Source organism: Neoarius graeffei, chromosome 27 (assembly GCF_027579695.1).
Source record: "Neoarius graeffei isolate fNeoGra1 chromosome 27, fNeoGra1.pri, whole genome shotgun sequence".
NCBI classification, from domain to species: Eukaryota; Metazoa; Chordata; class Actinopteri; order Siluriformes; family Ariidae; genus Neoarius; species Neoarius graeffei.
The window spans coordinates 29,462,874-29,489,256 of record NC_083595.1 but is presented as its reverse complement, the minus strand read 5'-3'; the positions used below and the strand labels follow the sequence as shown (position 1 = coordinate 29,489,256).

The 26,383-nt window shown below is 40.8% G+C and overlaps 1 protein-coding gene across 1 annotated transcript in view; it reads left to right on the top strand.

Annotated features, from left to right (window-relative positions):
- apba2b (amyloid beta (A4) precursor protein-binding, family A, member 2b) overlaps positions 1–26,383 on the top strand; it is a 359,367-nt gene that overhangs the window by 325,564 nt on the left and 7,420 nt on the right. Inside the window, exon 9 of the mRNA XM_060911219.1 lies at positions 6,571–6,750. Within this exon, the coding sequence (XP_060767202.1) occupies positions 6,571–6,750 (180 nt within the window). The remainder of the gene's footprint in view (positions 1–6,570; positions 6,751–26,383) is intronic.

Here is a 26,383-nt window from a genome sequence, read left to right as displayed (position 1 = left end):
TGTGCATTGGTGGAGTCCAAACTCTTTAGAGATGGTTTTGTAACCTTTTCCAGCCTGATGAGCATCATCAACACTTTTTCTGAGGTGCTCAGAAATCTCCTTTGTTCGTGCCATGATACACTTCCACAAACATGTGTTGTGAAGATCAGACTTTGATAGATCCCTGTTCTTTAAATAAAACAGGGTGCCCACTCACACCTGATTGTCATCCCATTGATTGGAAACACCTGACTCTAATTTCACCTTCAAATTAACTGTTAATACTTAAGGTTCACATACTTTTGCCACTCACAGATATGTAATATTGGATCATTTTCCTCAATAAATTAATGACCAAGTATAATATTTTTGTCTCATTTGTTTAACTGGGTTCTCTTTATCTACTTTTAGGACTTGTGTGAAAATCTGATGTTGTTTTAGGTCATATTTATGCAGAAATATAGAAAATTCTAAAGGGTTCACAAACTTTCAAGCACCACTGTACAATTCTACTACAACGGCTGCGGCTACAAGCTCTCCCTACCTGTGCACGTTTTTTATGTTTTTTGTGTGTATTTTTGCGTGTTGTTCGTCTGTACCAGACTTCAATATCCACTACAACCGTATGGACTTACTGGACACTGGTTTCCAGCAGAAAATGACGGTTTGTAGCGATTTCCATCGCATGCACAACATTCCGGACGAGAAAAAAAAAAAAACATTCCGGTCGAGACAGCGGGGTCTCCGTGGATTGTTATCGGAAGCAAAGCGAAGGAGGCGGCGCCGGGAGCAGAAGCAAAAGCGAGGCTACAGGCAGAGCCGGCCTGTTGACTAAGCTCAGAAAACAGCTACTCAAACCTCCACTGCCAAGCCTCTACCTCTCCAACGCCAGATCTATGTAAACAAGACGGACGATTTGGAATTTCCTTATTCTATTCTATAATCGGCTGGTCAGTGCTATACTCAATACTTAAGTGACTTACCCATCCAGTGAGGATTATTTTCTTGTTTACAAGATGCCACATCTGAGTTGCTGACAAATCCTGAATTTCTGTAAAGAAAACTGTCCAGAGATTTATAAGCACGCAGTGCTTCACCACTGAACAGCGAGGGAAAGTTAATGAGGTAATCATACACGTCCGGGTATTCCGCTGGCAGTTCAAAATCCGGTCGTGAAAACTCCGTCCGGAAAGCCATAAGGGTCACAAATCTGTAGATCGTTTATTTTAGACATATATCTAGTTATCTGTTCATTAGAAAAATGAGCCGTGTAGTCCGTCGGTTGAAATTGATCCATTCTGTACACGAGTGCAGCAGTATTCAGCGGTGTTTTTGACCGACAAGATGGGGGTTGTGTACTTTTCCGGTCACGTGACTGCAAGATCTCTATTGTAGGTGGCTGATAAGTGGTGTCTCAGACCACCTCCTCTGTTCAGTTATGGTTGTTTCAGGTTGACGAAGATGGCTTCTTTTAGTCCTCTTTCAAACCACCGGTCTTCTCTGGCTAGAATGCGTACATTGCAGTCCTGAAACACGTGTCCTTTGTTATTGAGATGAAGATAGACTGCAGAGTCCTGGCCTGAGGAACTCTTGTGTTGAGCTATGCACCTGTGAAGCGGTTGTTTCCCCAGTGTACAGGTCCGTGCATTCCTCACTGCGTTGAATTGCATACACTACGTTGTCCTGTTTGTGTCTGGGTATTCTGTCCTTAGGGCGGACCAAGTTCTGCCTCAGAGTGTTACTGGGTCTGAAGAAGCCTTTCGGATGAGAGGTGAAACATCTTCAAGAATTTCAAGCAAGTCCAGTTGCCTTCTTTACTATGACCTGGATGACTGAGAACCTTCACAGACCTGTTAACACAGAAGACTATCTCTTAAGGTTTTTCACTGAAACATCCCACTGTTGTAAAACTTTGAGTGTGGAGCCAAGTGGCAAGCAGGGCTTAAACCAATAATTAACCCAAAACTTACCTACAGTGGTGCTTGAAAGTTTGTGAACCCTTTAGAATTTTCTATATTTCTGCATAAATATGACCTAAAACAACATCATCAGATTTTCACACAAGTCCTAAAAGTAGATAAAGAGAACCCAGTTAAACAAATGAGACAAAACTATTATACTTGGTCATTTATTTATTGAGGAAAATGATCCAATATTACATATCTGTGAGTGGCAAAAGTATGTGAACCTCTAGGATTAGCAGATCATTTGAAGGTGAAATTAGTCAGGTGTTTTCAATCAATGTGATGACAAGCAGTTGTGAGTGGGCACCCTGTTTTATTTAAAGAACAGGGATCTATCAAAGTCTGATCTTCACAACACACGTTTGTGGAAGTGTATCATGGCACGAACAAAGGAGATTTCTGAGGACCTCAGAAAAAGCATTGTTGATGCTCATCAGGCTGGAAAAGGTTACAAAACCATCTCTAAAGAGTTTGGACTCCACCAATCCAGTCAGACAGATTGTGTACAAATGGAGGAAATTCAAGACCATTGTTACCCTCCCCAGGAGTGGTCGACCAACAAAGATCACTCCAAGAGCAAGGCATGTAATAATCGGCAAGGTCACAAAGGATCCCAGGGTAACTTCTAAGCAACTGAAGGCCTCTCTCACATTGGCTAATGTTAATGTTCATGAGACCACCACAAGTGGGTAATGGTAGTAAGTGTCAGTATCAAACCAATATTAGTCTGAAATGGTGGGTAAGTATTGGATCAGATGTGTTATTTTATCCAGCAGCACTGAACAACCATGGTGTGCATGGCAGGGTTGCAAGGAGAAAGCCACTGCTCTCCAAAAAGAACACTACTGTTCGTCTGCACTTTGCTAAAGATCACATGGACAAGCCAGAAGGCTATTGGAGAAATGTTTTGTGGACGGATGAGACCAAAATAAAACTTTTTGGTTTAAATGAGGAGCATTATGTTTGGAGAAAGGAAAGCACTGCATTCCAGCATAAGAACCTTATCCCATCTGTGAAACATGGTGGTGGTAGTATCATGGTTTGGGCCTGTTTTGCTGCATCTGGGCCAGGACGGTTTGCCATCATTGATGGAATAATGAATTCTGAATTATACCAGTGAATTCGAAAGGAAAATGTCAGGATATCTGCCCATGAACTGAATCTCAAGAGAAGGTGGGTCATGCAGCAAGACAACGACCCTAAGCACACAAGCCATTCTACCAAAGAATGATTAAAGAAGAATAAAGTTAATGTTTTGGAATGGCCAAGTCAAAGTCCTGACCTTAATCCAATCGAAATGTTGTGGAAGGACCTGAAGCGAGCAGTTCATGTGAGGAAACCCACCAACATCCCAGGCTGTTCTGCACGGAGGAATGGGCTCCGTCAAACATACTCTGAAAAGATGTATTTGCACATAACAGCACATATGAAGTTTTACACATACAAATGCTGTGTGAAACAGTATATACATTTGGATGATACATGATTTGGTCATGGTGGTGGAAATGAATGGTAATTTCATGCATTGCCACAATTTCAGTATTGTTGCCTGTGCTCCTCGAGATCAATAGCAGGAGGCTTTTTTATTTATTTATTTATTTATTTATTTATTTATTTTATTTTTGTAAATATAGATAGCAGTCAACACTGCTTTGAGATTCTGGCACTGTCTTTATGTATAAGTATTTTTATTTTAATTTCATAACAGAATTAATGAGAAATCCAGTCTCTGAAAGTTGTCATGTAGTCCATAAATCCTGTAGTGTATAATTATGGTGTTCTATCCGGCTTGCTTCTTCAGCACAGCTGCTGCTCACGCTTACTGACTCATTACCCTCTCTAACGTACAGACCAAGTGAAAAAGTTTGAGTGTTTGCCTGTGTGCTATTAGATGAGTCATTCAGACTGCATCCTGCACTTTCACATTTGCACAAAGTTATTTTTAGTCCCATCAGGGCCTCTGACACTGTTCAGCTGGCTGTGCAATAATTTGCCTGTGTATCTGTTGCGGTTCTGCAGGTGCTGAGTCGACCATTCCTGCACCATCCAGCAGCCTGCTTTTCATGTGTTAATCATATCGCATGAGCATGTTTCAATATTATTTTGCATCACCGATCATGTCAAAAAGATCAGCAGAAAAATGAGCATAGCAATGAGACAGCATCTGCCGTCATTTATGATGTTCCTTGACACTTGTTAAAGAACTTAATTATATTTAAAACTTTTTAGCAAACTGTTGTGTAGGCATGTCCTCAAAGAGAATAACTGGTTTGTAATTGAGACAGTGCACAAGTGGGTAACGGTAGTAAGTATCAGTATCAAACCATTATTAGTCTGAAATGGTGGGTAAGTATTGGATCAGATGTGTTATTTTTGACATTTTTTTTCTTTCATAATACATGTTGACTGACTTATCATAAGTCCTGTACATAAACCTCATGACGGTAATCTTTTGTAAAAGAGAAGCTTGAATACAAAGTTATTTTCCAGTGTAAAATAAATGCAAATATCATAAGTTATAAATATTATAAATTTCATAAATCACTCGTTCATAAAGCATGTTGACTGGAACACTTCATCTTAAAGCTGAGGGGGGGTGGGGAAGAATATGTGATATTCCAGTGTAAATCAAATTGATGAAACTTCTGTATTAATAAATATAGTTTTGACTTTGATTTCACATCCAATAGGCTCAGCTACTGTGTGAATACCAGTATCAGATCAGTATCGAGTAAAGGCCAATCCTCAGACCTGTGTGTGTGTGTGTGTGTGTGTGTGTATATATACACAAGGCATACCTGCTTTCAAATGTAAAAATCAATGAGAGTGATCCAGGCCAGAGTAATGCCATCAATCTAAAGTCAGCCAACCCCAATGAGATCTCATCTGTTATACTGAGCAGCATTATATAAAGTTGACTTGAGGTCTGGCCAGCGCTGGATAAACACAGCTATATGCTACACCCATCTACTGTATACAAAATTACTTTTTTTTATAACAAGCAGATAAAACTAGACTGCATTTCCACAGAGAAAATGCAGTGTGCTTGCTGAGCTGTAGCAGAACAGCTATCATACTAACATGCTAAAAGCTAGCATGTTAACATGTTAATGCTAACATGCTAATAGATAGCATGCTAATAGATAACATGCTAACAGCTAGCATTCTAACATGCTAATGATTAACATGCTATTTGTTAAAATTCTAACACTTTAAGGCTAATATGCTGACAGCTAACATGCTAATGGCTAGTATGTTAACTTTTAGCATGCTACCACGCTGAGGGTGACATGCTAACAGCTAGTATGCTAACAGTTAGCATGCTAACATGCTCAGGCGAACTCGCTAACAGCAAACATCCAAACTCTGCATGCTACCATTGCTAATCCTAACATGTTAACAGCTCTCATGATAATATGCTAATGGTGAACATGCTAACAACTCGCGAGCTAACAGCAGGCATGATATCGTAATGGGTAACATGTTAACAGCTAGCATGGTAACACGTGAATGCTTATATGCTAATTGCTATCGTGTGTGCGTGTAAGTATTCCTAATAAAGTGGCCATTGAGTTGAAGTTGAGTTGCTGTCAAAGTCTCAAATCAGCAGATCCTTGCCAAATGCATCATCACCTATGGGGGAAGGGAGGAATGACTCAGTCAAGCTTCCATTGATTAGCGGCAAAATGGAGAAAAATGGACGGATGAAAGGCAAGACAAAGATGAGTGCGGGTCAGAACCGATATCACAGTGTGTGATGGTGATTTGGCCTGAGGTGCCATATGAAGTTTGGTGGATGTGTGGTGAAGTGTTACTGAGCAAAACTCTATTCATTTGAATGGGGCCAAAAATCAATGGAAGCCTATGGAGGTAAAAAGAGATGCGTGAAAACCAAGGAAAAGACAAGTGCAGGTCTCAGATGAGGGGATCGATCTGTGCGGGGACTTGGCCTGAGGCATCAAGTGAAGTTTCTTGAAGTTTGGTCACTTGGTTAAAAAAAACTGATGGAGAGTGAAAGTTTTTCTCCTGAAACAGCATTCATTTTCAATGGGGCCAAAAATCAATGCAAGCCTATGGAGGAAAAAGGGATGAGCAAAAAGAAAGGAAAAATATGAGTGCGGGAGTAAGAACCGATTGCATGTATGTGTCGGGGGAGTTGGCCTGAAGTATCACATGAGGTTTGGTGCATCTGCGATGGAGTGTGTCTGAGTAGGACGATTCGATTCATGAGCCCTATTCATTCTCTATGGGGAAAAAAACAAAAGAAAAACGACAAGAACAAGAGAATGGGTGCATTGATCCAAAAGCTGTATACAAGCACACTACACCACTTCGGGCCAGACATCTCAGAGTTGGAGCGGTGTCTCGATCTCAAATGCCCTAGGAGGAGTAGTGGATCCAAAAAACATGTCGGAATAAGGCAGAATAAGTAAACTTAAGAAGAACAATAGTGTGCTTGAGCAAGCACACTAAAGAAACCTTTAAAAAGAAAATGTTTCATGCAAAATTACACAAATTCCTGTGTCTTAATACTTGCTCATTCTGAAAGTCACATGCTGATTTGGTCCAATTTGTTGAGTTTATTCGGCTGTGTTTTGCTTCTCTTCTGTCCTCTGTTGTGGTCCAGGCCCAGCTCATAGCCCAGTCCATCGGTCAGGCATTCAGTGTGGCCTACCAGGAGTTCCTCCGAGCCAATGGCATCAACCCAGAGGACCTGAGCCAGAAGGAGTACAGTGACATCATCAACACACAGGAAATGTACAATGACGACCTCATCCACTTCTCCAACTCAGAGAACTGCAAGGAGGTCAGTGCATATTCCACACTTGACTGTCTCTGAATGGCTCTGTTCCATATCTGTCCGTAGCTTAGTAATATTACAAATGATCTTCCTTCATTTGAGTGTCCTATAAAGGAAAGGTCTCTCAGAGACAAAGCACTGGTATGCTGCAAGATGGTTAAAGTTTTTATAGACTGGTTTTGTTTGTCTTCCAGTTTATCCTACTTCATCTAGCTTGAGACTTTGATATCTATACATGAAACAAGTGTTGCCAGGCAAAACAAACCTCGCCCGGTAGCACTTATGATGAATATGAAGGAAGATATCATGAAAAAAAATAGGTACCCTATGGGCACATGTGGCTACTGCTTATAAATAAAATTGTTTTCTGATACCATGTCCATACAGTAAATATAGCATATATATTTACTCTATGAGGCAGTAGCCACAAAAATGAAGCGTAATCCAAAAATGAACAATTTAAAAATCACAGAAGTAAAATATACCAAGTGTCTATACTTTATATTATTCTACTCTTACCTCTTACTGTTTTCTAAACTGAAACCTCCAAACCGAGGCTGACATACACACGCTGTCACCATGACCCAAACTCTTATTTCCCGGAAATGGCCCAGCGCTAGAGCTCAGTGGTCTCAATACTCTTTTCGACAACTTCCTGTAACAACTCGGAAGTGCGTCACATCTACATCACACGTGGGACCACTGGCCGAAGAAGGCGAGGAAAGGGGGGACAACCTGGAGTATATTTTAAATGAGGAACGTACTTTCCATCTTTAATAAGCACAAACATGTCTGAAAGCGATTTTCTTTAGTCTAGTCCATTTATTTCAAAGGGTGAACCAGATTGTATACACTCACTGGTCATTTTAATCTGAACACGTGTATTGCGCATGCGCAGTGTGCGATTGTTACACTCTTACATTCTTACAGCATGATGACAGTGACTAGCACCTCTATATGAGGCAGTAGCCATAAAAACCTTGATCGGCTGACCCCCAAAACGTTGGTGGTTCTATTGGAGACCAATGCCCATCTGTCCTGAAAGTTTCATGAAGACTGATCCAGCCGTTTTCCTGTAATATCGTTTACAAAAAAACAAAGAAACCCAACCAAGAACAATACCTCACCCCCGGTGGACTCCGTCCTGAGTGAGGTAATAAGATGATATACTCATACAATAAACTGGATCAGCGTTATTTTATTCAGTATTATTTATTTAGTCATGATTATAACTAAGGGATTCTGTAAAAGCAGGTACTTGAGCAGGGATAGCAAGTCTGGAATCTGGGATTAATACTAGCTTCTACACCTCCAGAGAAAAGCTAAGCCTCAGTTGGGTCTTCCAAATCCAAACATACTGTAATTTTAGTTGGACCACAATGTCCTTTGGTGTGATAATTAAAATATAAGCTAATAAAAGCTTCATGTCATTGACGGAAATCCACTAGCCAATGGAAATTACATTTACAACCTCAGTATAGCCTTGTTACCTCGCCCGGGATAGAGTCCACTAGGGGGCGAGGTATTGTTTTCGGTGTGTTTTTTTTTTTTTTTTGTTAGCAACATTGCGGGAAAACGTCTAGACCAAACTTCATGAAACTTTCAGGATAGATGGGCATTGGTCTCAAATAGAACCTCCAACATTTTGAGGGTCATCTGGTCAAGGTCAAGGTCACCAAAAAGGTTAAAATCATTTTGGGGTTTTGGGGAGACCGCTAGGGGCGCATGATGAGGTAGATGTGCGAATCACGAGGTCCCGACATTTTTGTAAAAAATACTGAATAATTTGCACAACCGACGCAAGACAATACGTGCTTGGCGTGTGGAAGAGGAACCCGGTTATTTTTGAAGGTCCGTGGATTTTTCTCCAGTAAAATGCCTCCAAAAATCGCCAAAACTCAAACTAGCCTCTTGGATGCTAGCAAAACAGCTACACAAGCTAATGCTCCAGGGCTAGAAGCTACTATGACTAGTAAGGTTGTTATTGATACGAGTACTCTTCAAGCCTTCCGTGACATTGTTAAGGAAGTTATTAAAGAGGAAAACGATGGTTTACGGCAAGAAATCATACGGGCTGTTGCGCCTATTAACAATAGGCTTGATGAGTATGGAGAAAAGTTGAACGACCATGATAAGGGCTTGACCGAGCTGGACACTCGCCTGGTAACCATGGAGGCCAACTATAGACCCTTTTCAGTCACGTGACCTTCGTAAACGCGACCACCATTTTGGACATGTAGCGGACTTCGGCTCGAATTGGTTTGAATGCGAGGAAGGCGACAAACGGAGAACATACAAGAAAAAGGAGCGAGATGCAGAAAACACCTTCGCTATCCAGCGACATAGGGCATTTACAGGGTGAGCAGAGGGAGAAATAACAACAGTAATGACACATTAGCAACGCTGTACAGAAATAAGTTTATGGCACAGACCCTTTCGGTTCTCCTCATCTAGCTGCTACAATGACTGCTTAGACTGCAACAATAATACCTAACACACATTTAAGTATCCGTCGTATAGACGTGAAACTCATCGAGTGACGAGTGTGTTCATTGATAAGCTAACACAATCTAAAAGTAGACATACCATCACACTGCCCTGGCGCTGTGTACAGTTTACCTTCTACGGTTTGTGCACTCACTATTTGCCATTACTTTCTCCAACCGTTGTTACAGATTACAGGGAACGGCCTGGATTTAAGAGACAAATACATGTTCCTCTTATTTTGAATACTTATTTGTAGGCAGTGCTTAATTTGTAAAGTGGGAGGTCCTGGAGCGCAGAGGATGAGCGGCTCCGGTGCGGAAAAAAAGAGGAGAGGAGAGGGGAGGGGGGCGCGGCGCGGCGCTGCGCTTCTGGGCATGTTTTGTAATAACACTGCAAATTAAGTTCATCTGCAGATATTTTGTGGATGTCGTTTCATGAGAGAAATCACCAACAAGACAGATATCAAAATCAGACATTAACACTAAATAAACTTGCATTTTTTTATTTAATTATTATTATTATTATTTTTGTTACATAATCAAAAGAGGTGTCAGATCACCGGATCCAGTGTAAATAGCTGCCGGAGCCAACGCCCGAGGTTCCGGAGCACGCTCCGGCTTGCTCCCCCTCAAATTAAGCGCTGTTTGTAGGACACTGCCTCTGATCTGTCCTACAGTCTACCGACAGCAAAGGAACACAATGCTAGCTAATGTCGTTAGCTAATAGCTACTACAGAAGAACAAAGAGGTTACAATGGGTTATTTTAGCCTATTTGGTTACACACTCGCCGCCACAGAATGTTAACAGCAATGTAATGCCTTTTCTGGCTAATTTTATTCGTCTTACCTCCAACAAAGTGGTCACTACACAAGCGTTGGTATGCCGCTATCCATCTTCTCCGTCGGTCAGCATCTACCGGGATCCGATAAAATGATAACCCTTGCCTTGTTTGTTGATGGTTACTACATCCAGGTGCACAACAATATAGTGGCATGATGGAAGTCTTGCTGAAAATAAACATTTTCTTTGCTGCCGTTCCTCAATGTTGGCTGTGGTAAACTACTGGTAGTACACGTCCAAAATGGCGGCCGCGTTTGTCGTGACGTCACGTGAAAAGGGTCCATACGGAGTTGAGCAACAAGTATATGAAAGTTTTGGCTAAGATGGATGACCTGGAGAATAGAGCAAGGAGAAGCAATCTTCGCATTTTAGGCGTACCTGAGGGAATGGAGCAAAGGAATCCAACAAGATTCGTCGCCGGTCTGCTACACGAGGTGTTCGGTGGTTCTGATGGCCTGGACAAACCCCCGGTCCTGGACAGAGCCCACCGGACCCTGGGTCCTATACCATCCGAGGGGGGAAGACCGCGTCCATTCATCGTTTGTTTTCATTATTACCAGGAGAAAGAGCGGATACAACGTCTCGCCAGAGAGAAGCACCGACTGGACTACCGCGGAAAACAGCTGCTCATTTTTCCGGATTTCAGTGCGGACCTAACCAGACGCCGTGCTGCCTTTAACGAGGTGAAAGGGGTGCTTCAGAAGCAAGAAGGTGTCCGCTACGGTCTTCTTTACCCGGCTAAGCTTCGTGTCTCCTACGAAGGGGAAACGAGGGTGTTTGTCAATTCCAAGAGCGTGAAAGACTTTATTGATGCCAGGTTTGGTAAAGACAAGTGAAAGTAATGGTGCTTGTGTTACCTGGGCTGGCGGGTCCACGGTTGCTAAGGGTAAAGTACATATTACAATTGTGCAAATTGTTTTAGACCCATTTTCAGCAAGGGACTGGTTGATACTGGTGTGTTGGAGTCTCATTGGAAGTGGGCAAGCTTCGGATATCTTGTGTCTGTCAGTTGGGGACAACACAGGGGTGGGGGGGATTTGTTTGCCTTTTTTTCTGTTTTGTTCTTGTTTTTAGTCAGTATTTTTGCTTTTATTTTTTATGTGCAATATTTCAAACAGCAGCTAACTTTCTTTTCTTTTTTTATGCCCGGTATGACAGGAAAGCAGATTCTCATGTGAAAAATTTACAAATTTGGACAGTTTGATGGCGACATCCTCTGATAACACAACTTCCCTTGTGGGTAATGGCTGCCATGTTAATTTTGTATCTTGGAATGTGAAAGGATTGAATAATCCAATTAAATGTAATAAGGTATATTCTCATTTGCGTCACCTTAGAGCTAATATAGTCTTTCTGCAGGAAACGCACCTCAAAACTTCACATCATTTAAAATTAAAAAGAAACTGGGTTGGGCAAGTATTTCATTCAAATTTCAATGCCAAAGCAAGAGGTACAGCTATTCTTATTGATAAAACCACTCCATTTATTGTTTCTAACACAATATCTGATTCTAATGGTAGATATATAATTGTAGTTGGCTCATTGTTCAATATTCCGCTTATTTTGGCGAATGTGTATGCCCCTAACTGGGATAATTGGAAGTTTTTTGATGATTTTCTTCACGCTCTACCTCAAGTTGACACCCACCATATACTACTTGGAGGTGACATGAATATGGTTATGGACCCGATGATAGATCGTTCCTCTGCCAAAAACATCTCAATTTCTAAATCTACCCAAACTTTAAAGTCCTATCTGCATACGTATGGCATTGTAGATATTTGGCGACATCTTAATCCTTCCACCAAACATTACTCCTTCTTCTCTCCGGTGCACCAAACATACTCGCGCATAGACTATTATTTCTTAGATAAAAAACTTATTCCATTTGTTAAATCTTGTAGATATGACGGCATAGTCATATCTGATCATAGTCCGTTAACTTTGAGTTTATGTTTTCCTAATGTACCGTTTACGTATTCTTGGAGACTTGATCCTTTGCTATTGTCAGATGAGTTATTTGTCCAACATATTACTACACAAATTGATGTTTTCCTAGAACTAAATATTACCCCTGATGTGACCTATGCAACAATTTGGGAAAGTTTAAAAGCGTATTTGCGAGGGCATATAATATCATACTGTTCTTACAAAAAAAAGCAGAAACAAAACCGTATTAGTGAATTGGCTAATTTAATATCACATGTGGATAATCAGCATTCAGTAGCCCCATCCCCAGAGTTATATCAAAAACGTCTGATCCTACAAACGGAGTTTAATTTGATCTCTACACAGCAGGCTGAACGTATGATTAATAAATCTAGAATGATGTGGTATGAGCATGGGGAAAAGGCATCTAAACTTTTAGCACATCAGTTGCGCAAATCGGAATCTGCTCAGTTAATATCTGAAATAAAGACCCAAAATGGACAGGTTTCCACTGATCCTACTAAAATAAATCAGTGTTTTCAATCATTTTATTCTGATCTCTATCAGTCTGAATCTTTACAATCACCCGAACTATTTGAGCAGTTTTTTGAGAATATACATGTCCCAACCTTGAAACCAGCGTCCAAGACTCGGCTCGATGAATTAATAACTGTTGAGAAGGTCAAGACAGCCATTGGTTCGTTGCAGAGTGGGAAGTCTCCAGGACCGGATGGCTTCCCAGTCGAATTTTTTAAGGTTTTTAAAGATAACCTCTCCCCTCTCTTGAGGGACATGTATCTAGAGTCTTTAAATTTGAAATCTCTTCCCCCTATGCTTCGGCAGGGAACTATTTCTTTGTTGTTGAAACCGAATAAGGACCCACTCGAATGCTCCTCATATCGACCAATATCTCTATTAAATGTGGATTTTAAGATTCTATCCAAACTACTTGCTCTATGTCTTGAGGGATGTTTGCCAACCTTGATCTCATCTGACCAAACTGGGTTTATTAAGGGGAGATATGGTTTTTTCAATTTACGTAAATTTTTCAATATTTTACATACCCAGTCAACATCTACTCCAGAGGTGGCCCTATCACTTGATGCCGAAAAGGCCTTTGACCGGGTGGAGTGGGACTATTTGTTTTATGTTCTTGAAAAATTTGGCTTTGGACCTACATTTATTTCATGGGTGCAGTTACTTTATTCCTCGCCCATGGCACATGTTAGGACAAACTCATTGTTTTCCTCCTACTTCCCGCTCCACCGTGGCACACGGCAAGGCTGTCCTCTGTCGCCTCTTCTCTTTGTCCTATCCATTGAACCTCTGGCAATCAAGTTACGAGCAGAGAGGCGAATCATGGGTGTTCATAGGGCAGGTCAGGAACACAAATTATCTTTATATGCGGATGACCTTTTGTTGTATCTATCTGACCCTTTGGGTTCTCTTCCTTATGCTTTTAACATATTCAATCTTTATGGTAGGATCTCGGGGTACAAAATAAATATACATAAGAGTGAGTTGTTAAGAATTAACTCAAAAGCAGATAGTATCTCCTTTACAAATTTTGATTTTAGAGTGAAAACCGATTATTTGACTTACCTAGGTGTCAGGGTTACTCGAGAATATAAACTACTCTACGAAGAAAACTTCTTGTCAATGCTTGATAATATAAAAACAGACTTGCAGAGATGGAATACTTTACCATTATCGTTGATCGGTCGTGTCAATTCTGTAAAAATGAGCGTACTGCCAAAGTTTCTTTACCTTTTTCAGTGTATCCCACTGTTCATACCCAAAAAGTTTTTTATGGATCTTGACAAAACAATTTCAACGTTTGTTTGGAATGGTAAACCCCCACGGATCCGCAAAGAATTTATGCAAAGATTGAGGTCATCAGGTGGTCTTGCTTTACCAAATTTTCAGTTTTATTACTGGGCGGCAAATATGCGCAACATTCTCTGTTGGCTTAAGAACTCAACTTCTGAGACTGCTTCATGGATTCATATTGAATCATCCTCCTGTGGGAAAACATCCCTATCAGCTCTGTTGAGTACGGCACTTCCCCTGGAATTACAGCAATATAAAAGTAATCCTGTACTATATGACTCTCTTAAAATATTAGTGCAGTGTAGGAAAAAGTTTGGTTTACACACAGTGTCGAGTTGCACCCCACTGTATTCAAATCACATGTTTCCGCCATCTATGGTTGACTCTGCCTTTAAGATTTGGAGCAACAATGGCTTAAATACGGTGGAGGATCTCTTTGTTGATGGAATCTTTGCCTCATTCTCGCAACTAAATGAACTCTATAATATTCCCAGAACACATTTTTTCCGATATCTACAAATCCGGCATATCATAAGTAGTAGATACCCTTCATTTCCAAATATTCCAGAAGTAACAACTTTGGATACAATTTTGAAAATAAATATACGTAAGAGAGGGGCCATTAGAGAAATTTACAACATGTTGCTAGATTTGCAGTCCACGTCCCTAAATATAATAAAATCTCACTGGGAAAATGATCTGGCATTGAATATTACTGATGACCTTTGGGAAAATATACTTCGAAGGGTGCACTCATCTTCCATCTGTGCTAGGCATGGACTTATTCAATTTAAAATTCTTCATCGTCTGCACTTTTCAAAGGAAAAATTAGCAAAGATTTACCCAGGAACTGACCCACTGTGCAATCGTTGTAAATCTAATATTGGTTCACTAGTGCATACTTTCTGGTCATGCCCTAATCTTAATAATTATTGGTCATCAATCTTTCAGACATTCTCAAGGGTATTTACAGTCAATCTTGCTCCCAATACATTGACCGCCCTATTTGGGGTGCTACCACCTGAAATTTCCCTTTCGAAAAATTATTCTCAGGCGGTGGCCTTTGCGTCCCTGTTAGCAAGGCGCCTCATCCTCTTGAGGTGGAAACAAGAGTGTCCTCCCTCTCATGATCAGTGGTTAACAGAGTTGAAGTTTTTACATCTAGAAAAAATGAAGTGCACACTTGCTGGGTCGACTATAAAATTTGATAAAACATGGAAGCCATTTCTTAAATTTATGGATCAGTATAAATTGTCCATCAGTGCATGAATGAAAGAGGGCTGTTGCTGTCTACTATTGATAGTGTTGGTCTGCTGTCTTGTTTAATTTTAATTTTTTTAAATTATTATTACTTAATTTAATTGTATAACTAATTATTCATTTATTATTTGTTTTTTCTGTTATAATTAATGTTTGTTATTTTTAAAAAGGGTGAAAAACGGTCAGCCAAGAATGTATCGTGAACATTGCCTTTTGTGTACAGTGCTGCCGCAAAATCATAAATAAAGTTGGAAAAAAAAAATCATTTTGGGGTTTTTTCGCAATATCTTCCTTATGGTTTTGATTCTATTTCTCTTTCTCACAAACACGCGTGATTCTGGTTCTGACTGCAATGCTCTTTCACAAACATGCGATTGTGGTTCAAAATCTAAATCTGAGAGATGAGAGATATTAGGTATAAAATCATTATCAACATATACGTAGGTATAAAATAAATGCTGCCAGGTGAGGTTTGTTTTGCATGGCAACACTGAAACAGACTTATTGCATCAAATTTGTTTCAAACTGGGGGAAAAAAAGAGTTCCATTGTCCTGAAAATACAAAGCAAATCAATACAACATCCAGAGGTTTGCTTGGAGCACAGAAGATTTTAGTACTGAGGTCAGGATCCTTCAAAATACTTTATTTTAGACCTCTCCTGTGGCAGTTTTGGAATTGACATTAGGGCAGCACTGCAGTGTATTTGATGCACAGTAAAACACTTCGGCTAATAAGTCAGCTGCGAAGCTTGCTGGATATCATGGCTGCTTGTACAAATATCTCCTTCTTGCTCTGCAGTCCTTTCAGTCCTTGAGACTTGTCAATGAGCTGCTGTGTCCAATATTTTGGTATAATGTTGTGTCGTTGATTGTGTTCCTTAATTGCCTCCCATTGTCTCTCTTCAGTGCAGTCAGTACTTTAGCACTTAACACTACTCATTACAAGTCTCTCTTTCTTAGGCCACATCCACACGACAATGGCAACGTGATGTTATTTAAAAAAAATATCGCCTCCAAATGGGCAACGATCAGTAGAAATCAGGTCCATATGGCAACGCAACGCTTACTGAAAACGATGCAATACACATGCCACACCTCTAGGGGCGCTGTAAGACGGTCCCTTCGGACACACCAGAACAACCCATACGAAAAAGAACAGTAAAGAACTTATAAGAGTTTACCACTGTCTTAGTAGTAAATCCTTATAAATATAAATAAATATATATGCCATGTATGATTTACTCCTGAAAGTGGCCCATTTTGCATTTTCCTCATACAAATTTTTTATGAAAATCTAGTATGTATGAAGTGAACATTGTGCATGGTTTTTACAGATAATGTGTATGATGAATTACACCGTCTTTGTATGCTTCATGTAATGTTTGTAGTTTTAAATCATATTTTACAGTTTAAAATGTACATGCCTTTTATATGTAAATCCAACACAAACATATGTGGATTTACATATAAAAGGCATATACATTTTAAACTGTAAAATATAATTTAAAACTACAAACATTACATGAAGCATACAAAGACGGTGTAATTCATCATACACATTATCTGTAAAAACCATGCACAATGTTCACTTCATACATACTAGATTTTCATAAATTTGTATGAGGAAAATGCAAAATGGGCCACTTTCAGGAGTAAATCATACATGGCATATATATTTATTTATAAATCCTTATAAGGATTTATCCTTATATTTATAAGGATTTACTACTAAGACAGTGGTAAACTCTTATAAGTTCTTTACTGTTCTTTTTCGTATGGGAATAGAAGTAAGGACGCATGCGCATAAACTATTATGCGCGAGACTTCATATTAGCCACAAAGTCAGGAAAATCTGTTCGTAAAATTACATTATAATGACCAAATACAATGAAAAGTATTTTTCCAGTCTCACCTGTGAAAGGTAATCCCATGTGATCTCGTTTGGACGGTAAACCTGTTGGTACAGTTAAACGCAGCTAATCTTTATTCTCCGCTTTGACCTTTCCAATATGGCGGCGAGGATGACGTACGCGGAAGGCGGCGTCTTTAATGGTCCGGAATAAATTGAATACTACACGTTGATGGATTAATTTGCTGTTTCTCACCTGTGAAAGGTAATCCCATGTGATCTCCTTTGGACGGTAAACCTGTTGGTACAGTTAAACGCAGCTAATCTTTATTCTCCGCTTTGACCTTTCCAAAATGGCGACGAGGATGACGTACGCGGAAGGCGGCGTCTTTAATTGTCCGGAATAAATTGAATGATACACGTTGATGGATTAATTTGCTTTTCTACGCCCTTTTTTGAGGAATGTATTGTAGGACTTAAACCATCATCTGAAGAGGTGAGATCGCTCCTTTTTTCCCCTTATTTTTGCTGGCGGGATTGACTCTGCCCTAAGGGCTATTCTCTCTCTCTCTCACTTTGCACCAGGCATTACACAATAAATATTCACAGTGAAAATATTTTGTAAGCGCGTTTCATGAACCAAGTTATAGGATTTCTTGACAACTCGCATCGCATCGCAATGAGATCATTGGCACTACTGGTGTTAAGAATCAGACCATTTTATAAATGAATATTTTGCTGTAGAGCTGCAGTGTTTGTACAATTGCATGTTTTTGCTTCACTATTACTGTCACTATTCTGCTTCTTGCATTACTACTGTGAACTAACACTGAACATAATAATAATAATAATAATATCCAAGCTCGTGTTTCACTCTCACTAGTGCTCTGTAAGGCTTTTTCCTGGTGATATTCGTTACACTTCTACCCGGCGTGAAGCACTCACAGTCATGTGGTTGTGACGTCATCGTAAACAAATCCGTTTTACTCATCCAGACGACTTCACAACGGCAACGTTGCCAGATCTTTCCACTCTGGAACCCGTTCTCAAAAAGATTGCGTTTTGGGCACCCAAAACGCCGGTGCCGTGTGGACGCCAGGTCTAAACGATAAGCAATTGTATCGGAGTCACCTGAATCCGTTGCCGTGTGGACAGGGCCTTAGGCTACATCCACACGACAACGGCAACGAGATGTTATTTAAAAAAATATCGCGTCCACATGGGCAACGATCAGTAAAATATCAGGTCCATATGGCAACGCAACGCTTGCTGAAAACGATGCAATACACATGCCACACCTCTAGGGGCGCTGTAAGACGGTCCCTTCGGAGACACCAGAACAACCCATACGAAAAAGAACAGTAAAGAACTTATAAGAGTTTACCACTGTCTTAGTAGTAAATCCTTATAAGGATTTATAAATAAATATGCCATGTATGATTTACTCCTGAAAGTGGCCCATTTTGCATTTTCCTCATACAATTTTTTTATGAAAATCTAGTATGTATGAAGTGAACATTGTGCATGGTTTTTACAGATAATGTGTATGATGAATTACACCGTCTTTGTATGCTTCACGTAATGTTTGTAGTTTTAAATTATATTTTACAGTTTAAAATGTATATGCCTTTTATATGTAAACGATTTACATATAAAAGGCATATACATTTTAAACTGTAAAATATAATTTAAAACTACAAACATTACGTGAAGCATACAAAGACGGTGTAATTCATCATACACATTATCTGTAAAAACCATGCACAATGTTCACTTCATACATACTAGATTTTCATAAAAAAATTGTATGAGGAAAATGCAAAATGGGCCACTTTCAGGAGTAAATCATACATGGCATATATATTTATTTATAAATCCTTATAAGGATTTATCCTTATATTTATAAGGATTTACTACTAAGACAGTGGTAAACTCATAAGTTCTTTACTGTTCTTTTTCGTATGGGAATAGAAGAAGTAAGGACGCATGCGCATAAACTATTATGCGCGAGACTTCATATTAGCCACAAAGTCAGGAAAATCTGTTCGGAAAATTACATTATAATGACCAAATACAATGGAAAGTATGTTTCCTGTCTCACCTGTGAAAGGTAATCCCATGTGATCTCGTTTGGACGGTAAACCTGTTGGTACAGTTAAACGCAGCTAATCTTTATTCTCCGCTTTGACCTTTCCAATATGGCGGCGAGGATGACGTATGCGGAAGGCGGTGTCTTTAATGGTCCGGAATAAATTGAATACTACACGTTGATGGATTAATTTGTTGTTTCTCACCTGTGAAAGGTAATACCATGTGATCTTGTTTGGACGGTAAACCTGTTGGTACAGTTAAACGCAACTAATCTTTATTCTCCGCTTTGACCTTTCCAATATGGCGGCGAGGATGACATAAGCGGAAGGCGGTGTCTTTAATGGTCCGGAATAAATTGAATGATACACGTTGATGGATTAATTTGCTTTTTTGAGGAATGTATTCTAGGACTTAAACCATCATCTGAAGAGGTGAGATCGCTCTTTTTTCCCCCTAGTTTTGCTGGTGGGATTGACTCTGCCCTAAGGGCTATTCTCTCTCTCTCTCTCACTTTGCACCATTACACAATAAATATTCACAGTGAAAATATTTTGTAAGCGCGTTTCATGAACCAAGTTATAGGATTTGTTGACAACTCGCATCGCATCGCAATGAGATCATTGGCACTACTGGTGTTAAGAATCAGACCATTTCATAAATGAATATTTTGCTGTAGAGCTGCAGTGTTTGTACAATTGCATGTTTTTGCTTCACTATTACTGTCACTATTCTGCTTCTTGCATTACTACTGTGAACTAACACTGAACATAATAATAATAATAATAATATCCAAGCTCGTGTTTCACTCTCACTAGTGCTCTGTAAGGCTTTTTCCTGGTGATATTCGTTACACTTCTACCCGGCGTGAAGCACTCACAGTCATGTGGTTGTGACGTCATCGTAAACAAATCCGTTTTACTCATCCAGACGACTTCACAACGGCAACGTTGCCAGATCTTTCCACTCTGGAACCCGTTCTCAAAAAGATTGCGTTTTGGGCACCCAAAACGCCGGTGCCGTGTGGACGCCAGGTCTAAACGATAAGCAATTGTATCGGAGTCACCTGAATCCGTTGCCGTGTGGACAGGGCCTTAGGCTACATCCACACGACAACGGCAACGAGATGTTATTTAAAAAAATATCGCGTCCACATGGGCAACGATCAGTAAAATATCAGGTCCATATGGCAACGCAACGCTTGCTGAAAACGATGCAATACACATGCCACACCTCTAGGGGTGCTGTAAGACGGTCCCTTTGGAGACACCAGAACAATAGAAGAAGTAAGGACACATGCGCATAAACTATTATGCGCGAGACTTCATATTAGCCACAAAGTCAGAAAAATCTGTTCGTAAAATTACATTATAATGACCAAATACAGTGAAAAGTATTTTTCCAGTCTCACCTGTGAAAGGTAATCCCATGTGATCTCGTTTGGACGGTAAACTTGTTGGTACAGTTAAACGCAGCACATGAATGAGGCATCTTTATTCTCCGCTTTGACCCATCCAATATGGCGGCGAGGATGACGTATGATTCTACGCGGAAGGCGGCGTCTTTAATGGTCCGGAATAAATTGAATGCTACACATTGATGGATTAATTTGTTCTTCTACGCCCTTTTTGAGGAATGTATTGTAGGACTTAAACCAACATCTGAAGAGGTGAGATCGCTCCTTTTTTTCCCTATTTTTGCTGGCGGGATTGACTCTGCCCTAAGGGCTATTCTCTCTCTCTCACTTTGCACCATTACACAATAAATATTCACAGTGAAAATATTTTGTAAGCGCGTTTCATGAACCAAGTTATAGGATTTGTTGACAACTCGCATCGAGTTCGTTACACTTCTACCCGGCGTGAAGCACATGTGGTTGTGACGTCATCGTAAACAAATCCGTTCTACTCATCGAGATGACTTCGCAACGGCAACGTTTCCAGATCTTTCCACTCTGGAACCCGTTCTCAAAAGATTGCGTTTTGGGGCACCCAAAACGCCGGTGCCGTGTGGACGCCAGGCTGAAACGATAAACAATTGTATCGGATTCACCTGAATCCGTTGCTGTGTGGACAGGGCCTTAGTTTCACTTTCTGAACCTCTGTTCACTGACTCTACCTTTCTAATTGGGTCTCATTAAAGTTTCTGTCTCTCAGTTCAATTTAATTCTTTGATAGCTGGGTTTTGTTTTTTTCTTGTCTGGCTGCTTCCAGTTTTCTTGCCCGAGCAACTGAAAACAAAATCATCATAGCAGTAAGAACAATATCAGTAATACTGTGAAGAGTAAAAACAAAAATAGTCGTGTGAAGTAGTATTAAACATAAACTTTACATCTGAGTGGAATTATCAGTAACATCATAATTCGTGTATTCATTTGCAAACCCACCAACAGAAGTTTGATACTCTGAATGAAGCAAATTATCTGTAATAATTTTAGATGAGTTACAGTGTATCAGGGGCGGCATGGTGGTGTAGTGGTTAGCACTGTCGTCTCACAGCAAGAAGGTCCTGAGTTCGAGGCCGGCGAGGGCCTTTCTGTGTGGAGTTTGCATGTTCTCCCCGTGTCTGCGTGGGTTTCCTTTGGGTGCTCCGGTTTCCCCCACAGTCCAAAGACATGCAGGTTAGGTTAACTGGTGACTCTAAATTGACCGTAGGTGTGAATGTGAGTGTGAATGGCTGTCTGTGTCTATGTGTCAGCCCTGTGATGACCTGGCGACTTGTCCAGGGTGTACCCCGCCTTTCGCCCGTAGTCAGCTGGGATAGGCTCCAGCTTGCCTGCGACCCTGTAGAAGGATAAAGCGGCTAGAGATAATGAGATGAGATGAGGCTCCAGCTTGCCTGCGACCCTGTAGAAGGATAAAGCGGCTAGAGATAATGAGATGAGATGAGATCATAATTCGTGTATTCATTTGCAAACCCACCAACAGAAGTTTGATACTCTGAATGAAGCAAATTATCTGTAATAATTTTAGATGAGTTACAGTGTATCAGGGGCGGCATGGTGGTGTAGTGGTTAACACTGTCGTCTCACAGCAAGAAGGTCCTTAGTTCGAGGCCGGCGAGGGCCTTTCTGTGTGGAGTTTGCATGTTCTCCCCATGTCTGCGTGGGTTTCCTTTGGGTGCTCCGGTTTCCCCCACAGTCCAAAGACATGCAGGTTAGGTTAACTGGTGACTCTAAATTGACCGTAGGTGTGAATGTGAGTGTGAATGGTTGTCTGTGTCTATGTGTCAGCCCTGTGATGACCTGGTGACTTGTCCAGGGTGTACCCCACCTCTCGCCCATAGTCAGCTGGGATAGGCTCCAGCTTGCCTGCGACCCTGTAGAACAGGATAAGTGGCTACAGATAATGGATGGATGGATGCAATCAGTGGTTATTCACTCACACTGTTTGTGGCAGATTGTTATCATACAGATTGTTCAGAAATAATAGGCATTTTTCTCTGATAAAATGATGATAAACTGCAGTTTTTATCTTACAGTAACTGGGGAACTTTTGGGAGTAGATTTATTAATTTATTAAAACGCATTCATTTTAGCCCTGTGATGACCTGGCGACTTGTCCAGGGTGTACCCTACCTTTCGCCCATAGTCAGCTGGGATAGGCTCCAGCTTGCCTGCGACCCTGTAGAACAGGATAAAGCGGCTAGAGATGATGAGATGAATAGAATACTATGCTTTACATTTTTAGTACACTGCATCTTGTATGGGTGTTTTATATCTCTGATGGTGAACAGATACACTTGTCAGGTACCTGTTTTTGCACACCTTTCCCTTTTCAGAATTTTTTTTTTTTAATTTCCAGTCAACCCAAATGCACAATTCTGAGAGGAGAGACAGTGTAATACTTACATGAAGACAGTGTGTGTGCAGGAATTGGAGTTGCTGAAGGACATTTCTACTGAATGTGTACCGTTTCATTATCACACACATTTGTTTTCCTCAAAATAAACCTGTATTAATACATGAGCATTTTATTAGTCAACAAACCTCTTATAAAACTAGGTGTCCAGAACTTTTCTCATCTCATTATCTCTAGCCGCTTTATCCTTCTACAGGGTCGCAGGCAAGCTGGAGCCTATCCCAGCTGACTATGGGCGAAAGGCAGGGTACACCCTGGACAAGTCGCCAGGTCATCACAGGGCTGACACATAGACACAGACAACCATTCACACTCACATTCACACCTACGGTCAATTTAGAGTCACCAGTTAACCTAAGGCAGCTGGGCCATAGAAGGTTCACGCTGCATGCTGCACACTACACGCTACACGCGTGTAAAGAAAAGTGGACAAACGTAGCATGACTTGCTCTGGGCCATAGAACGGCGTTCACGTTGCACGCTGCACGCTGCACACTTCACGCGTGAAGCGTGAAATGAACATGCACACTTTTTTCTAGGCGTGAAGATGGAAATTCCAGTCAATGCATGCGGTCACCGCCGCGCCAGCCAATCAGAACGGGTCTAGGGAGATAACTCTATGCTTTCAGGGGAAAACTTCAGAAAAATATAATTGAATGGTATAATTGAAAAATAGTTCTTCATCGGGATTGTCAAGCAGATTATAGAATGTTCGGTGAAATTCACCACGGGTTTCTCTCAGAAGGAAGTGTTCTTGGCTCCAAATTCTGTTCCTTTTTCTCTTCCTCTGTCTCAGTAAAAGCAGAATGAGGCAATCGTCGTAATCCGAAGAGTCCATATTGTTGGTTACTCGGTCAAAGTAGAACAGACGCAACACGTGAACATCCAAGCATGAAGTTTAATGGCCCAGGGTCCGGTTCTTCACGTGAACGTGTAGCGTGTAGCGTGCAGCATGCAGCGTGAACCTTCTATGGCCCAGCTGCCTAACCTGCATGTCTTTGGACTGTGGGGGAAACCGGAGCACCCGGAGGAAACCCACGCGGACACGGGGAGAACATGCAAACTCCACACAGAAAGGCCCTCGCCGGCCCCGGGGCTCGAACCCAGGACCTTCTTGCTGTGAGGCGACAGCGCTAACCACTACACCACCGTGCCGCCCTCCAAAAACTTTTGACTTGCAACATACTCTGGCAATTAGGTTTTTATTATTATTTTTTAAAGGTCCTCATAAGATTGTAATTTGATATAGAGCAATAGCTCCAGTGTTTCATATAGTCTTAATGGCACTTATTGGTCTTATTCAAGTCCTTCCCACGCCATGTGGCGTGTAGGACAGCACCGATCTCTGTTTCCATAGCCCTTGGCCTCTCGCCTATTACATAGCTAGGGTTACAGTGGGGGGCTAGTCCTCTGGTAACCGCGAGAGTTTGACTCCCCACTCGCATCTGTATTGCAGCGTGCCTTGCCAGACGGCAGTAGGTACCATTTTTATGATGGTCTTTGGTATGACTCGACCGTGAGTAGAACTCGCGATCTTCCGATCAAGAGGCGGACACGCTAACCACTAGGCCAACTCACGGTTTATTGGTCTTATAATTTGGTTTTATTTCTGCATTCTCAAATTCACTACCCCAAATCAGAAGAAGTTGGGACGGTATGTTGAAATTGAAATTAACAAGGAAAACAATGATTTGTAAATAATCTTTGATCTGTATTGTACTCAAAACAAAACAGCGGTGCATTTAAATAATATTGGCTGGCGTTGAGTGGTCTATCAGATATATTCCATTCAGCTAGCATGATACTGAACGAGTCGAAGACGAGTAGCTGAATGGAATATATCTGATATACCATGAAAAAAGCCAGCCAATATTATTATACATACACATTCGATGGAACAGTTATAGATTTGACAAAAAGTTAAGAACAGGGGGGTAACTTGCTGCAGGCACCGCCAACAAACAAAGAAATGCTTCTGTGTGCAGCAGAAAATTTTCTCATTGAATATTCGCATCATCGCCAATGTGTGACATCATGTTGTCTTGACAATCATGCAATATCTTAAACCATATTGAACCCTGTGTCAGCCCTATGATGACCTGGCGACTTGTCCAAGGTGTACCCCGCCTTTCGCCCGTAGTCAGCTGGGATAGGCTCCAGCTTGCCTGCGACCCTAGAGATAATGAGATGAGATTAGATTTTACCTCATTAATTTTATTGTTTGTTTTTGTTTTTTCAAAATAAACACATTTCCAAAACCGTTGGGATGGTAAAACATTTACCACTTTGTAATGTTGCCATTCCTTCTCACAAGACTTAAAAGATGTTTATGGACCAAAGACACCAAGTGATGAAGTGTTTCAGGTGTTATTTTGTCCCATTCTTACTGCAAACTGGTCTGAAGGTGTATAGGATCATCGCTGGCATATTTTTCATTTCAAAATTCTCCACATATTCTCTATTGGGGACAGAGGGGACAGGCACCCTCTTCTTCCACAGCCATGCCTTTGTAATGTGTGCAGAATGTGGTTTTGCATTGTCTTGTTGAAATATCCCTGGAAAAGATGTCGTCTTGAAGGCAGCATATGTTGCTCAAAAATCTCAATGTACTTTTCTGCATTAATGCTCCATCACAGAAGTGTAAGTTACCTTTACCAAGGGCACTGACACAACCTCATACCATGACAGATCCTGGCTTCTGGACTTGTTGCTGGTATCAGTCTGGATGGTCTTTTTTGTCTTTGGTCTGGAGCACATGGCATCCATTTCTTCCAAAAAGGACCTGGAACACTCATTCATCTGACCACAATACACATTTCCACTGTGTGATGGTCCATCCCAGATACCTCTGAGCCCAGAGAAATTGATGACGCTTCTGGACACAGTTAACATAAGGCTTCCTTTTTGCACAGTAAAGTTTTAACTGGCATTTGGGGCTGTAACTCTGTACTGTAGAGCTTCACAAAGGTTTGCCAAAGTAATCCCAAACCCATGTGGTTCTATCAGCTATAGATGAATGACAGTTCTTGATGCAGTGCCGTCTGAGGGAACAGAGATCATGGGTGTTGAGCTTAGGCTTGCGCCCTTGCCCTTTACACACCGACATTCCTCCAGATTCTTCGAATAGTTTAATGATATTATGCACCGTAGAGGGTGAAATATCCAAATCCCTTTGTATCTTTCTTTGAGGAACATTGTGTTTAAACATTTCAATAATTTTCTCAAGCATGTGTTGACAAACTGGAGATCCTCAGTGCAACTTTACTCCTCAAAGTTTCCAGGCCTTTCCTGGATACTGATTTTGTACCAAATCATTATTGCAATTACCTGTTGACATCACCTGTTTCAAATCACATCATTATTTAATTGATTTACCTCATTAATAGCCATAAATTGCCCCATCCCAATTTTTTTTGGAATGTGTTGCAGGTTTGAAACGCAGGAATGGATGTATATTAACAAATGAAATGAAGTTGACCAGACAGAACATGAGATA